At 34.8% G+C, this 14,000-nt stretch overlaps 1 protein-coding gene and 1 pseudogene across 1 annotated transcript; both read left to right on the forward strand.

The window, feature by feature from the left end:
* The first annotated feature begins 355 nt into the window (after positions 1–355).
* LOC128176447 (uncharacterized) lies at positions 356–7,981 on the forward strand. Its single transcript, XM_052842801.1, has 10 exons — positions 356–654; positions 1,211–1,369; positions 1,606–1,777; positions 4,928–5,088; positions 5,194–5,499; positions 6,118–6,566; positions 6,699–6,874; positions 7,132–7,276; positions 7,494–7,604; positions 7,696–7,981. Exons 1-10 carry the CDS (start codon positions 484–486, stop codon positions 7,757–7,759), a joined length of 1,914 nt encoding a protein of 637 aa, XP_052698761.1. The 5' UTR covers positions 356–483; the 3' UTR covers positions 7,760–7,981.
* Positions 7,982–8,970: 989 nt separating this feature from the next.
* On the forward strand, positions 8,971–11,917 carry LOC128178116 (uncharacterized; annotated as a pseudogene).
* The last annotated feature ends 2,083 nt before the right edge of the window (positions 11,918–14,000 follow it).

The raw sequence follows: 14,000 nt of genomic DNA on the forward strand, positions 1-14,000 counted from the left end.
ATCAAGTATAAGGTCATGCGAATGAAGTAATAACCGACTTTGTGTTAATAAGACCGGAACGGCAAAAAATATGAGACAAGAAATTTAGTCGAACACTCGAATATAATTTTTTAAAATATATTTTGCACACCCCCCCCCCCCCCAAAAAAAAATGTCAAGCGCTGTATGTACAATGCATTTCATGCATATTTCAGCACACGATTTTATGCAATCGTTTAACATTTGCTCCTAGATCCTATACAAGGAAGTAAAAAATGTAAAATTATGAATATTTAGTGTACACACAACTTTACTATAGCTCTTGAAGTTCTGATAGGAAAGCTGAATCCGACGATAGATATAATCGATTTGGTGGATATATTCCTTCCTTGTTTTGTTAAGTATCATGTAAATGAAATTGACATCCCCCAACAGCTGTAAAGTGTAAAACGATGAATTTCATGAATTCCCAAACGACACCCCTGTGATCTGGGTATAAGAATAATGACCGGGACAAGGATTCTATGCGCCCTTCTGCTATTAGTCCTGCCCGGGGGTCATGGACTTTGTCCGAGTAAGAATGGGACGGATGTAGATTGGTGGATTATCTACCAACAGCGGTCCATGCCGTTCTTTCATTTCTATGTGGATAGTACCAGCAATTCGGATGTGTCGGTAGGCATGTTTAGTTAAACTAAGTTTGTTAAGGTGGTATGGGATATCTGTCGATATTAATGTGGATTAAAGTACATTATGATTAGAGTACTTTCAACGGTTTAGAATTTTCATATTTTACAATATTCACCCAAAAAAAAACATGATTAAAAATTTTTGGGAAAGGTAACAATAATTTGTTTTTAATAAAAGCTCCACTGGTATTTAAACTCACAGATTCTTAATTAATCCTCCAACCCACTTCTCTACGCTGTTAAATGACAATTTTGGGAAAGATACTATTCATAACATTACACTTGATTTTATTTGTTTATACCGATAAATAGCACGTCACAACATGGGGGTGCCCCATACCACCTTAAATACATGTAGGCGAGTGTATTCGGCATTGACTTGTAAGTAATTGGCAATCATTATTTTTTGATGAACAAACTCATCAAATTTAAATTTTGTAAGTGTATCATATCCGTGAAAAATAAGATATGATTTTTTTTCTTTTATATCACATAATTGTATTACCTAGTATATTGTATTGTTTTCCCCCTCTCACCTACAGTACCACCGCCCCGAGGCGCCAGACAGCGCCCTTTCCAGGGCAGTCACCCTGGTCACCAATGGCGCCCTCCCCCAGTATTTCCTGTACTCTTACGACCTGATCAACATCATGGACGTGTCCAACAGCATGCCATTCCCAACACACAGCAAATGGATGCAGGTAAACAAACACAAAAATATAGGGGTTTCTTCTGTTTAAACTGCTCTCTTAAAAATTACAGAATCATGAAAGCGTTTTCTTTGACTTTAACGATAATAATAATATTTTTAATTGCGTATTTCTCCCGCAACTTACATTTGAGAATAACACGTCAAAATGAATTTCACCAAATAAACTTTTTTGAATAGTTAAAGCTATTACATGTAATAAATAAAAATCCGCCGGTTTTTATGTAGGGGTTATTAGCAAGTGATGGTGGTACTGAGAAAGGGTTTTGGATTCTGCACAATAATTTTCTATTTCCCGCCATGAAAGATGGCGAGTTGCTGTTGCCAGAGTCCCATTTTTGGAGAGCGGTGACCATTGGAAGCAGTAGCGAGGATCTGTTTTACATATGTCTGTCGTTAGGTAGGATTATTAGCTAAGGTCATGACTTATTAATATGAAAATGTATTTATTATATTTTTCCGTATATATATTACTCATATCTATACTATATCCTACGAAAGACGAATAGGGCCACATAAAAATATTTTTATCTCGTAATCACGAGAAAATATCTCGTTATCAAGTTAATTATCTCGTTATTACGAGTTAATTATCTCGTTATTACGAGTTAATTATCGTAATAACGAGTTAAATATCTCGTAATTACGAGAAAAGATCTCGTAATTACGAGTTAATTATCTCGTTATTACGAGAAAAGATCTATTTAAAATGGAGCATTACATTGTTCTATTCCCTTTATGTAAAGTGTATGAACTACTGCAATGTTAGCTGCAGAACTGTAGCTCTCCCGGAAAGTTTTGGACTGATTTACCTTATTTATAAGCAAATTCTGTGAAAACAATTAGAACCATTAAATTCTTCATGCAATTTTCTACTGATATCGTCTGTTCACTTGCCTCGGATAGTCTTTTAAACACCATCACCAGTCCCGTAAATTCATGTGGTGCACTTTGTTTACATGTAAAAATGGCAACTCTCGATCTCGATGTTAATTCAACATACTTGATTTTCCGAGGTCTGTAGTGTGTTTCGATGAAAGTCTGAGGCAAATAAAGAGGGATATCAGTAGTAAATTGCATGAAGAATTTAATGGTACTAATTGTTTTCACAGAATTTGCGTATAAATAAGGTAAATCAGTCGAAAACTAACGCACGTTTTTCTGCGCAATAAATATACAATTTTTTCAATGGGTGGACCTGAGCTCTCCGGTCTGTAAATATTTTTTCCCGGAGAGCTACAGTTCTGCAGTTACTGCAATGTTTATTATTATACATCCTTAGCATAATCGTCGTTTAAACGCGTACACATAATTTGATATAAAATCGGACCGAGCAGTTTTAAAAAAATTTCAGAAGAAGTAGCAAAGCAGATTGATTAATAAATTCAATGAACTGTTTATTAATAAGAAGGATACTTGTAATTTGTTTTTCAGACTCCAAAATGTAAATATACAAAATCAATTCTTTTCAATAAACATGTAGGTTGTGTATGAACATTTAAAACACAATTCGGGTAAATCCTATATATCCATGATTGAAACTATACAGTCATTTAAGTCATCTGTAACTAATAGAGTTGGGTTTTTACGACTATAGGACTACCTGGTATTTACTTATGAGTGGGATTATAATATATAAGTTGAAAACTCTTTCCACTTATTCATATAACATAAAATGTCAAATCCGATCATTTTATGTAGAAATTAATGGATAATGAGCGTTGTTATTTAAAAACTAATCAAAATTAAATCAACGTTTCTAGAAAGAAAAAGATAGACTGAAAGGGTGATCCCGTCGACTAGGGGTCTTTACAGAAATGGACCATTTTATATAAATCTTTTCTCGTAATAACGAGATCTTTTCTCGTATAACGAAATAATTACCTCGTAATAACGAGATCTTTTCTCGTAATTACGAGATAAAAATATTTTTTTATGTGGCCCTATTCGTCTTTCGTAACATTCAGTTCGCAAGGCAAAACAAATTTCCACCCCCCCCCCCAAAAAAAAAATCATGATGACATCGTAGATACTAACGGTCACTTCCTCTATTAAGCTAAGTAGGGTTTCCCGCTTTTGTAATTCTTTTTCCTGGAATATACACTATTTCACTGTGCGTAAAAATAGCTCAGTGGATGAAATTTAATGACAGGCTCAATAGAACTACGGATGAATGTTACGATGTATCAAATTACATCTAGTCAATATTCTGCCAAATTACATAATCTTATTTTTCTATATTTTGGTATTGGATAATAATTCAAAATTTTACACTCCCTTTTTACAACAAACTATCCAACCAAACAAACAATAAATAAAAACATGCCAACTGAAACTGTCAATCCGGGATCAGACCCTTAACAAGATCTTTCCACTTGACCAAGAAGTTATGAGTGTCCACTTGAACTCTCCATAATAATCTATTTAGTGAGAAAATACTTGTGTCGGTTATCTAATCTACATGTAGGTGTATTGTTGTAAATCAGAGACCAATTAATAAATCATTCAGAAAGACATATTTTATTGTAGTTATGCAAAACAATACCTCATAACCGATATAGCATTTAAAACAATCAGGTTATAGTTATTCATAACGATACCTCATCGACCAATACAGCATTCAAAAAGTAATATTGTAGGTATTCATAACGATACCTCATCGACCAATACAGCATTCAAAAAGTAATATTGTTGTTATTCATAACGATACCTCATCGACCAATACAGCATTCAAAAAGTAATATTGTAGGTATTCATATAGCTACAGTATCGACCAATACAGCATTCAAAAAGTAATATTGTAGGTATTCATAACGATACTTCATAGATCAATACTGCATTCGTGAATGTCATGTTGAAGTTATTCATAACGATGCCCTATAGAGCAATAAGACATTATATAAGTCATATTGTAATTATTCATAACAATACCTTTTAGACCAATAATCATTAAAAAGTCACATCGTTGTCATTCATTACGATCACTTATTAATTATGGACCTCTACAACATTCAAAAAGTGTTATTTTAGTTATTCATTTAAAAATGATGCCTTTTAGACAACTAAAGAGATAAAGGTCATACTTAATAAATCGTTCTTCATAACAATACTTCTTAGACCAATACCACATTCTAAAATACGTGTCTCAGTATGCCAAAATCGCCCTAGCTAGGTTTATTAATTATATGCATAGTTTTAATCTGTGTGCGAGTTTGTTACAGTACCCAAGCTACAATGTAGTAGATCAATAATAAGGTAAATAATAGTTATGATAGCAACATAATTTACTATAAACGCCAACAAAATGCAACATCATTAACAGACCTGAGTCATTCCGATTCATTTAAACAAGAAACGATCTTAAGTCCGATTTGCAAAGTTTGAAGTTCATCTTTTAATTTTTTTTAAATCAATTTCACTACTTTTGCTTCAAATACTCTGTAAAAAGTTACCATCCTTTAAACGACGTTTGTTAAACACTACCTTTCTATGCCTTTCACAATTTGATCCTCAACCAACCATAATGCCTTCATTCTTTCATTTTGGACAGAAAATCGAGAGAGCTTACTCGATGGCGTAAAAAGCATACTAGCTGGAAACCCCTTTATATACCACAAAAGGCTTAATGATTTAAATCTGGAAAAGTACTTCACCGAAATCAAAGACAGAAACCAACCATTTTCATCGCTGGCTTCCGCTAATATTTTCATGGTGTGTTTTTTCTTCAACAAAAAAATAGTAGTATAAAGTAGTAAATTTTTTTTTTAAAACTTTAAAAATTTGTGTACAATGTGTCTCTTTGAATGTTATTTGAAGGAATGCTTGACGGCTACAGATGAAGCCAAACGTTATCGATGCCTGTACCAATTCCAAACCAAAAATGTGGACCCCATCCAGGTGTACACCCGACCCAGGGGGGTGATGCAGGGCGGGAAACGATTCTGTTACAATCAACAATCAAGTTCATTGTTTGAATTTGTGGGCGTGTCAAATTCAAATCCAACAAATAGCATATCGTCCAATAACATGTTTGCGATTTCCGACGATGTGACGTCACAGCAGTATGGTGTCGTCTGCTTTGGTCAGGATGTTGCTGCCAGCGCTGATACTGTGGCAGTAATGGTCAGTCAAAAGTCTTGTTGAACAAATATTGCTAATATTTTTAGTTCTGTCGCATTTTATGGCATCGACGAATAATACAATTATTGACATCAGCCTTCTGTCTCGGTTAATGTTCAGAAGGGTGGTTTTTTCCCGGATGCGATCAGCCAAAACCTCTATTCATAACTATATTTACTATTATTTTCAAGCTGTGTGGATTTTATTGTCGCAAATCACGTGTTTTGTGTAGATTCATTTGTTACAGACACAAAACCAAAACCTTGTGACAATGTTTGAAAATATACTAATTTTATTTGCGTATAATTTGTAAAGGACGTAATTTTGTACCCGGGAACCTGTGGACTTTGCAATACCCTTTTTCAAAGTTTGGTTGTGGTTTTCTCAATATTACGGGACAATTTTCACACTCGTTTCCCGAAAACGACTACAGTCGAAAATGATGAGCTATAAATAAAGTGAAGTACACATACTCTCCACGTAAATCTCCAAAAAAAAAACGGGTTGCCGAAAGTCCAACAAAGATACTCTGACGATCACTTGACTTAAGTATTCAGAAAATATTCTAACAATTTATTTTAATGAACATCTTTTACAAGCTGAATGCCTTCGTGGTTGTAGATATGCGGTAAACTTCCAGGATTATGGCGTTCAATGGTACAATCTTCTAAGCTTACCAACTGGGGATGTCCGATTCATGGTTTCGAGAGAAAGCAGGACGTCAAACAAACAGAGCATCTACAATTACCGGGTCCCCGGCATCATGGCATCCCGTCTCCTCTCTCCCAATCAGTGACCTCTCAATCCCAAGTCCCGGAAGTCCGACGACTAAGGCGTGACGTCACATCCGTGTCTGAAAAACAACGTCAACCAAAGGTACCACTACCAGAAGCCGAAAACAAAGAGCATAGAGTACAAACAGAGAAAAAGGATCACACAAATCAACACAAGAGGCCAAAGAGGGAGGCACCAAAGGCATTTGATCATCCCAAGAAAAAAGAAGTAGATTTCAAGCAGTCCCAAAATGGTCTTGAGAAGTTTTTCAGATACGAGAACAGGGAGGATGCAGGGTAAGTAGAATATTCCAAAAATAAAAAAAAAATACATAAAAATATAGTAATATAAACTACATAAATAAGAATTTTTTATGTTTGTGCCTAAGGCTTTGCTATGATATGTCCTTGTTGGTTTGTTCCTTCTAGAGAAGACAGAACTAATGCAAAACTGGAAAGGTACATGGATATAAAAATGCCGTTTGAAAAACCATCGCGGGAAAAAGAGCCTCCAAAGACGTTGGTAAAAGTTGTCACATCGGACGAATTCGAACGCTTTGTGCTGAATAACAGGAAACAACTTCTAGCTATCTTCTGCCGGAAAGGTCAGTAAAATGGGTGGGCTATTACAGTTAGCAGCTTTTGTCATAGGACCTAGACTGGATTTTTAAGGACGCTTACTAAACTACCGCGATAGTAATAACTTTGCATTGCTACGCTAAAATATCGACTAGGTCAAACATGCACCTTTTTTATTGGACAAAGTGTTTGGCCTTTTCAGAATAAACGCTATCTACTAATCTTTTAGAACACAATTACAGATGCAACAGAGCGGTCGTTAATGATCTCTAATTTAATACAGGTTGTAGGTACTGTGCATCGGCGGAGCCAGAATTCCATATGTTGATTAACCACTTTCTAAAGGAAGACGTTGAATTCTATCACGTGGATGTGGGAGAAGTTGAGATGCCCTACCAGCTGGAGGTATCCTGGACCCCGTACGTAAGGTATGTTGTAATCCGTCAGGTATGTTGTAACCCGTCAGGTATGTTGTAAACCATCAGGTATGTTGTAAACCATCAGGTATGTTGTAAACCTTGCGCAGGTAAATATACTGTTTAATAAAAAATTATTTTGGATTTAATTCGGAAACTTCTCATTTTTAAATCTTTTAAACAAATCCCGTCCAGACTGTCCCCGTGAATGTGATTTATTCAATTATAGATTTAAGCCAAGGGGAGTAACTGAGTTGTTCCCCTATCAGTGGAAGGACTTCAGCGGGGAAGCCTACGACTTCCGCTCCCTTTACAAGTTCCTGGATGAGCATGTGGAAAGGTCAGTCTCATTTACTTTAGCTTATCAAAAATAATTCCTTCAAATTGTTTTCCCCTTTTGTGTACTTAGATTTACTGGATTTTCATTACAGAATAGAGAAAAACCAGAAATCACGCGGAAGATCCGATGTAGATGAACAAGCCTATTACCCTTGAAGAAATGAAGGATTTCTGTGACATTAAAACAATTCATGATATTTATTTCTTTGATATTCCATATAATTCATTTAAAATTTAAAAAAAAGCTTACAATGCTTTGTTAACTTAAAAGAATATATTAACCTTATTAGCATGATCAACTGACAGTTATTGTTTCATAATGGAGGAATGGATTTTTAAATATGTATAAATAAATTCAAAATAAATCTTCAAATACATCGTTTGAAGTTCTTGATTTTATCTTGGATATATAACTATATTAATACATGATTGATTAAGTACTTAATCAGAAATACCAATATTGCATTTCTTTTAAAGATCAATTTAGAATACATTGATATATTTCTCATCTGTTTTTTTTTATACAAGTCTCAAGGAAGATTTATTTTCCTATCATATAACATATCAAACTAGCTCAGAAAGCTTTGAACAAACAAAAAAATAAAATTGTTGTCAAAGTCCGTGAAGTAAAAAAGACTCTTGGTGATTGTTCCAGGGGATACAATTATCTTCAATCCTAACAATGTGCAATATTTAGGCAAATAAAAATACATGTTTTATTAACAAACCTCAAACATTCAACGATTTTTACACACAATCAGAGTTCATCATGCATTCTCTCTCTCCCTTAACAGAGATACGTAGTCAGTTTGACACGCATTGATTTAACTCGTATAGAAAGGAACATAATCTCCATTTCAAAGGGGGCATAGTCCTTCATTTTAAAAAAAAAATGAATCCCCTTCACTCAATAATGATTTTATGCGTAGTTTGGTTGAAATTGATCAGGTGGTTCTGGAACAAAAGTCAAAAATGTAAAAAGTAAAAAGACAGACGGACAAACGCTAGACAAAAAGTGATCAGAATAGCTCACTTTGGCTTCAAGTTCAAGCGAGCTAAAAACAATGTTAAAAATAATGATACCATGTCTTCGAAAACATATTAATTGCCATATCTCAATTTGAAATACATTTTGCATTCCAGCCTGAACAATTATTGAAATTATATCATTTCACCTAACTGTTAAACTTAATTTTAAACCAAAACAGGAAGGACAAAATTGTTGAACTATAAATCCTGTAGTCACCTCTTACTCTGCATGCAAATAATTTCTACGTTGGTGTCTTTGTACTCTTAACAATCATGTTTATTTATACAATTACTAAATTAATACTTTTTTCTATGAACATTTCTTATTCCCTAAATTTCATTCTTCCGTTATCAACAAAGAGTTGTACATGAAAATAGCAGCACTTAAAATAAAATGACAGCATAAATTTCATAGGATATGTGATTTATTTCAAAATGGAGTCTCTCTCCCCACTAATGTAAGTGCATTAATGGTAGTTTTATTTTAAATGTTGGCAATGTGTACACTTCCTTTTTGATGATTTGTAAATATTTTGAATGAGAAACAATGAGTACCTTTTCTATTGGATAATTTTTAAATATTATGATTCATATATATTGTTAAGGAATGAGGTGATAATTTCGGTCGGGGCGTGATCAAATCCAATACAGCCCGAAGGGCCTTATGATAGATTTGATCACACCCCGACCGAAATTATCATCTCATAATATTCAAAGAATGATTCCTTATTACTTATATTTATTTAATTTTAAGCCATCGTACGATTACATATGTAAATATTAATAAGTAAACCCCGCTGGTGCCTCGATTTGGCGTCATTTGTATTATGAGTTATATTATAGTGTTATCACAGGCAAAGACACTGGAAAATGTAAATATTAAATGATAATGATTGAGAAACAAAATGTTAAATTTCAATATATAGTATACATATTGATACCGACAGTATCCAATTTGACAGATGTGAAGGAATGCAGCACCTTTCAGAGTCTGTGTTTGTGGTAATGTGTAAGATAGTGGGGACCTCACAACAGGTGGTCATAAGGAGAGAGAGTATAGACTTCAAAGAGATGATGGACGTACCAGTGAGTCGTTTTGATGGGTTTAGTCGCATGTTGAGTGGAAGTACTAGAGAAGGATTCAGACTGGAGGTATCAGATATTGACAGTATGTTCTGGCCAAACAACCACCGAGTGATCCTGGACATGTCTCAATCTAAGCATTACCACACAGCAAATACAACCTTGATTCTCTCTGACAGTTCTGAAAGTCCACCAGGATTCACTTTACTTCAGTTACTGACACCAACAAGATACAGTGCAGTCAAATCAGCATGTGTCAGAATGAATGACAGACTCTACATATCTAGTTCTATACACAGACAGATAACTTGTTCTTTAGCAACTCCTAATTCAACAGTACATGGACCTTGTGGTAGTGGTTTTATAGGACCAGTAGAGTATGACGATGCTATCTGTTTTGTTTGTGACTTTTGGCCTCTGTCTGCCTCTTCATGGATAGACAGATGTCACTCATGGCCTGATCCTGAAGTTGTTGGTGACATTGTTAGAAATGGAAGTCATTTTGTAGCAATAGGACACCCATTCGGACTCCACGAACATGAAGAATGGAGAATTTCTTTTTCTAGGGCAGAATATAAACTTGTTTACTCAATGAACCACTGTCAGTTTTTGACATATGGTTTGTTAAAAATTTTCTTAAAAGAAGTTATAAATCAGCAATTAGAAGAAACCAATAAACTGTTATGTTCTTATCACATGAAGACAACAGTTTTCTGGGCCATCCAACAAAATACACTACCTCACTGGTGTCCACAAAATCTCCTGGTCGGTTTCTGGCTGTGCTTTAAACTCCTCCTTAAATGGGTGTATAAGGGGATCTGTCCAAACTTTTTCATCCCACAAAACAACCTGTTTCTGACAAAGGTTCATGGCTCAATTCAAAAGAAGCTGTTTCTACAGTTACATGAATTGTACAAAAAAGGTCCTGCCTGTCTGTTACAGAGTTCCTGTATCAGGTCTCACATCATTGGTGTCCTGTACAATCCTAGACTTTATATTTGTACAAATGAGTGTATAATGAGGTCCGAAGTTGATTACGATGCAGATCTGGTCAGGGAGTCCTTCAATGTTTCAAAAAAATATAATCTGTGTCAAATTACCAAACTCGTACACGTTATAGAACAGTTTGTGGAGTCACCAATGACACATTACCAAGTTGTATTCTTACAGAGATTTACGGTCTCCATCCTTCAGCAAACATCTTTTCTATTACAAAATGTGTACAAAGGTGTCAACAAACAGGTGTATATTGCAGATAAAACGTCCCGTCACTTGCTGAAACTAGCAGGCAAGTTTGGATATGTTTCTGACATGTTGTCATTCGCCATGTATTATTACAAGACACTCAGATATAGGGAAGCTATATCTATTATAGAGATGACAAAGGTCAAGTTATCACAGTCATATATGATGTATAAAGGACATGTAGACAGAGAGAGATATAATGAGGCTGTAGGGGGACAGTCCTGGTCTACAAAGATCAGAGAGGCTGTAGCAGATGATATCAGACTTGTCAAAGGAATATGTTATATCAATGAACTTATACCAGAACAACAGTTTGATCCTCAGAACAGAAAACCTACAATAGGTATCCCAGTCTTTGTCCTGTTACACTTCCTAGAATTCTTATGTTACAGACACATTGATACAACAATATCACAAGCAGCTCTAGATCAGCTGCAGATCCTAGTCCACCATGATCAGGGGATGTTTGTACTTGATCCATTCAGAGACATTTCCTGGGAGATCCTGGGGATCTGTCAACAGATGACAGGGAACCTCCAGGCTGCTTTATACTCATACCAAAAGTCACTCGTACAGTATCCACTTCATGGAATACAAAGTGCTACACAGAAGAGAATACTAGATATAGTTCAGTCAACACCACATCAGTGAAAATATTTGTCTCAAAATGAAAAGTCATTAACAATATCAATAACAAATTTATGTATAGATTCTAAATGGTAGTTAAAAATCATAAACAAACATAGAAAATTCCCATCTATAGTCCAAATATCACAACATGTACCTGCATGTATGTTGAATTGCAGTACATGAACTATGGTTCATGGTTAATGTGTGAACTTTTATTCATGACTTTTTGTCTTTGTATTATATGGAATAAAAGCAGTGTACATATATATCTTACTTTCCTCATTGACAAGTTGTCATATTTGGGTTGTTTGTTATCACATAGTTAGAAATAGCACCATGCAGAAAACAGGCATGATAAGTAAGTTTGATTTAATTAATACAATATATTAAGTGACCAATATTTGATAACAGATAGGGAATGTGCTATGTTTAGAGGTTTCATTTTGAATAGCTGAATTTAGTTAAATATCACAGTGTATTACTTTAACAACAAATCTGATGTCTGTCAATTTATAGCTGTTTATGAATTTGTATACATGTTAAAAATATTTAATTGCCACACAAAAAAACACTGTTATTTATGATGTACTTCAAATCAAACTCTTTTAAATTTATAATATATTTTTCTTTCTCCCCAGAGATTGTCTTAAAGCTTGGATAATCTCGTCTAAGGTTGAGACAATCTACACCTGTCTTCTACACAAGGAACAGCTTTTCTGACCAATTGGTTTTTGAGAAGATTTAAAACATTTTTCTCAAAATATTCCTATGTATAATTTTGATCCCCATTGTGGCTCAATCCTAAAAAAACACAATTGAATCTGCACTACTTGAGGATGCTACCACACAAGTTAAGCTTTTCTGGCCCAATGGTTTTTTGAGAAGAAGAGTTTTGAAAAATCACAACAAATTTTCAATAACTCTGAATTACCCCTCTTTTCAAGGGGACCTGGTCCTTCATTTGTACAAAATTGTAAGCCCTTTCCTAAAGATGCTTTGAGCCAAGTTTGGTTGAAATTGGCCTAGTGGTTCTAAAGAAGTTTAAGACAACAACGCCAATAACAATGATATAGATGATAGACAACGGACAAATTTTGATCAGACTTTTGGCTCAGGCGAGCTAAAAAAGTCATATAATTTTCTGGCCTTTCACACAAAAATTAAGCTTTTTTATGGAAAGTTATCAAGCCATCTCTACATTCTATAACTCTTTATCTGTATCTAATATTAGATGAAAATCCATCACACACAAAAGATGAATCACACCATTCAAACAACAAGCACTCCTAGGATAGATTCACCTACCAACAATGTTCATCTCTTTGACAATGACTTGTGAGATCTCCTTGGCTGCTGCAATCTGTGCCTTCTCCCCCAGTAGTCCCCCTATGGCTGACCTGATGATGAACAGTATACACTTCCTGGCATACACTGCATCCACGTGGGTGGGTGTGGCCTTGGGGTTAGCCACCAAGTGGAAGATGTGGTTCAGAAACACGGAGATGTTTCTCTCTAGCCAAAGACCCCAATTGACTTCACACTCAATATCGGCCTGTCATTTAGCTCTCATCCAAAATTCAGTTTTGAAAATTACAAAAATTTTCCAAACTAATTCACTTTTATGCTATATAAGCCAATATCTTTAGATACCGTTTATTAATATGATGTTCATTTGGACTTAATCAGCAATGAACTAAAATAATATAAAGCTGTTTTAAAGAGGCATGGTCACAATTTTTGTCAGAAATTATTTTTCTGATTTTAATGTTTACAATGCTTCAGCAAGGCATTTTTAATAGGCAAACAAAAATTTGAGTGTCATTCATGAAGTTATAAGCAAATTACAGAGCTTACCATTCTTAGCTATGTAAACAAAGCTTTTGTTTTCATTTTGAATGTTGAAGTGAAAATATCAGTAGTAGGTACTGTGCATCTGTGGAGCCGGAATTCAACATGTTAATTAACCACTTCCTGAATGAAGACTTTGAATTCTATCACGTGGATGTGGGAGAGGTTGAGATGCCCTACCAGCTGGAGATATCCTGGACCCTGTACATCAGGTATGTTATAAACCGTCAGGTATGTTGTAACTCATGCACAGGTAAATACACTGTTTCATGAAAACTTATTTTAGGTTTAATTCAGAAACTTCTCATTTTAAAATCTTTTAAACAAATCCCGTCCAGACTGTTCCCGCGCCTCTGTGTCAATGGTTTTCTTCATTGTATTAACTTTGAATATGATAATAGAAGTTCCTGGATGAGCATGTGGAAAGGTCAGTCTCAATTACTCTTGCTTTTCAGAAAAACAATTCCCTCAATTGTTTTTCCCCGTTTGTGAACTTAAATTTATTTGATTAACAGGTTAGACAAAAACCAGAAATCACACAGCAGATCAGATGTAGATGAGC

The sequence above is a fragment of the Crassostrea angulata genome, chromosome 3, assembly GCF_025612915.1.
Source record: "Crassostrea angulata isolate pt1a10 chromosome 3, ASM2561291v2, whole genome shotgun sequence".
In the NCBI taxonomy this organism is placed as follows: domain Eukaryota; kingdom Metazoa; phylum Mollusca; class Bivalvia; order Ostreida; family Ostreidae; genus Magallana; species Magallana angulata.

Excerpts from the sequence above, each read along its gene's own strand:
- LOC128176447 (XM_052842801.1), top strand. The coding sequence starts at position 484 with ATGACCGGGACAAGGATTCTATGCGCCCTTCTGCTATTAGTCCTGCCC. Across the intron at positions 1,370-1,605 it reads CACACAGCAAATGGATGCAG|GGGTTATTAGCAAGTGATGG; the intron begins GTAAACAAACAC and ends GTTTTTATGTAG. Across the intron at positions 1,778-4,927 it reads TTACATATGTCTGTCGTTAG|AAAATCGAGAGAGCTTACTC; the intron begins GTAGGATTATTA and ends CATTTTGGACAG.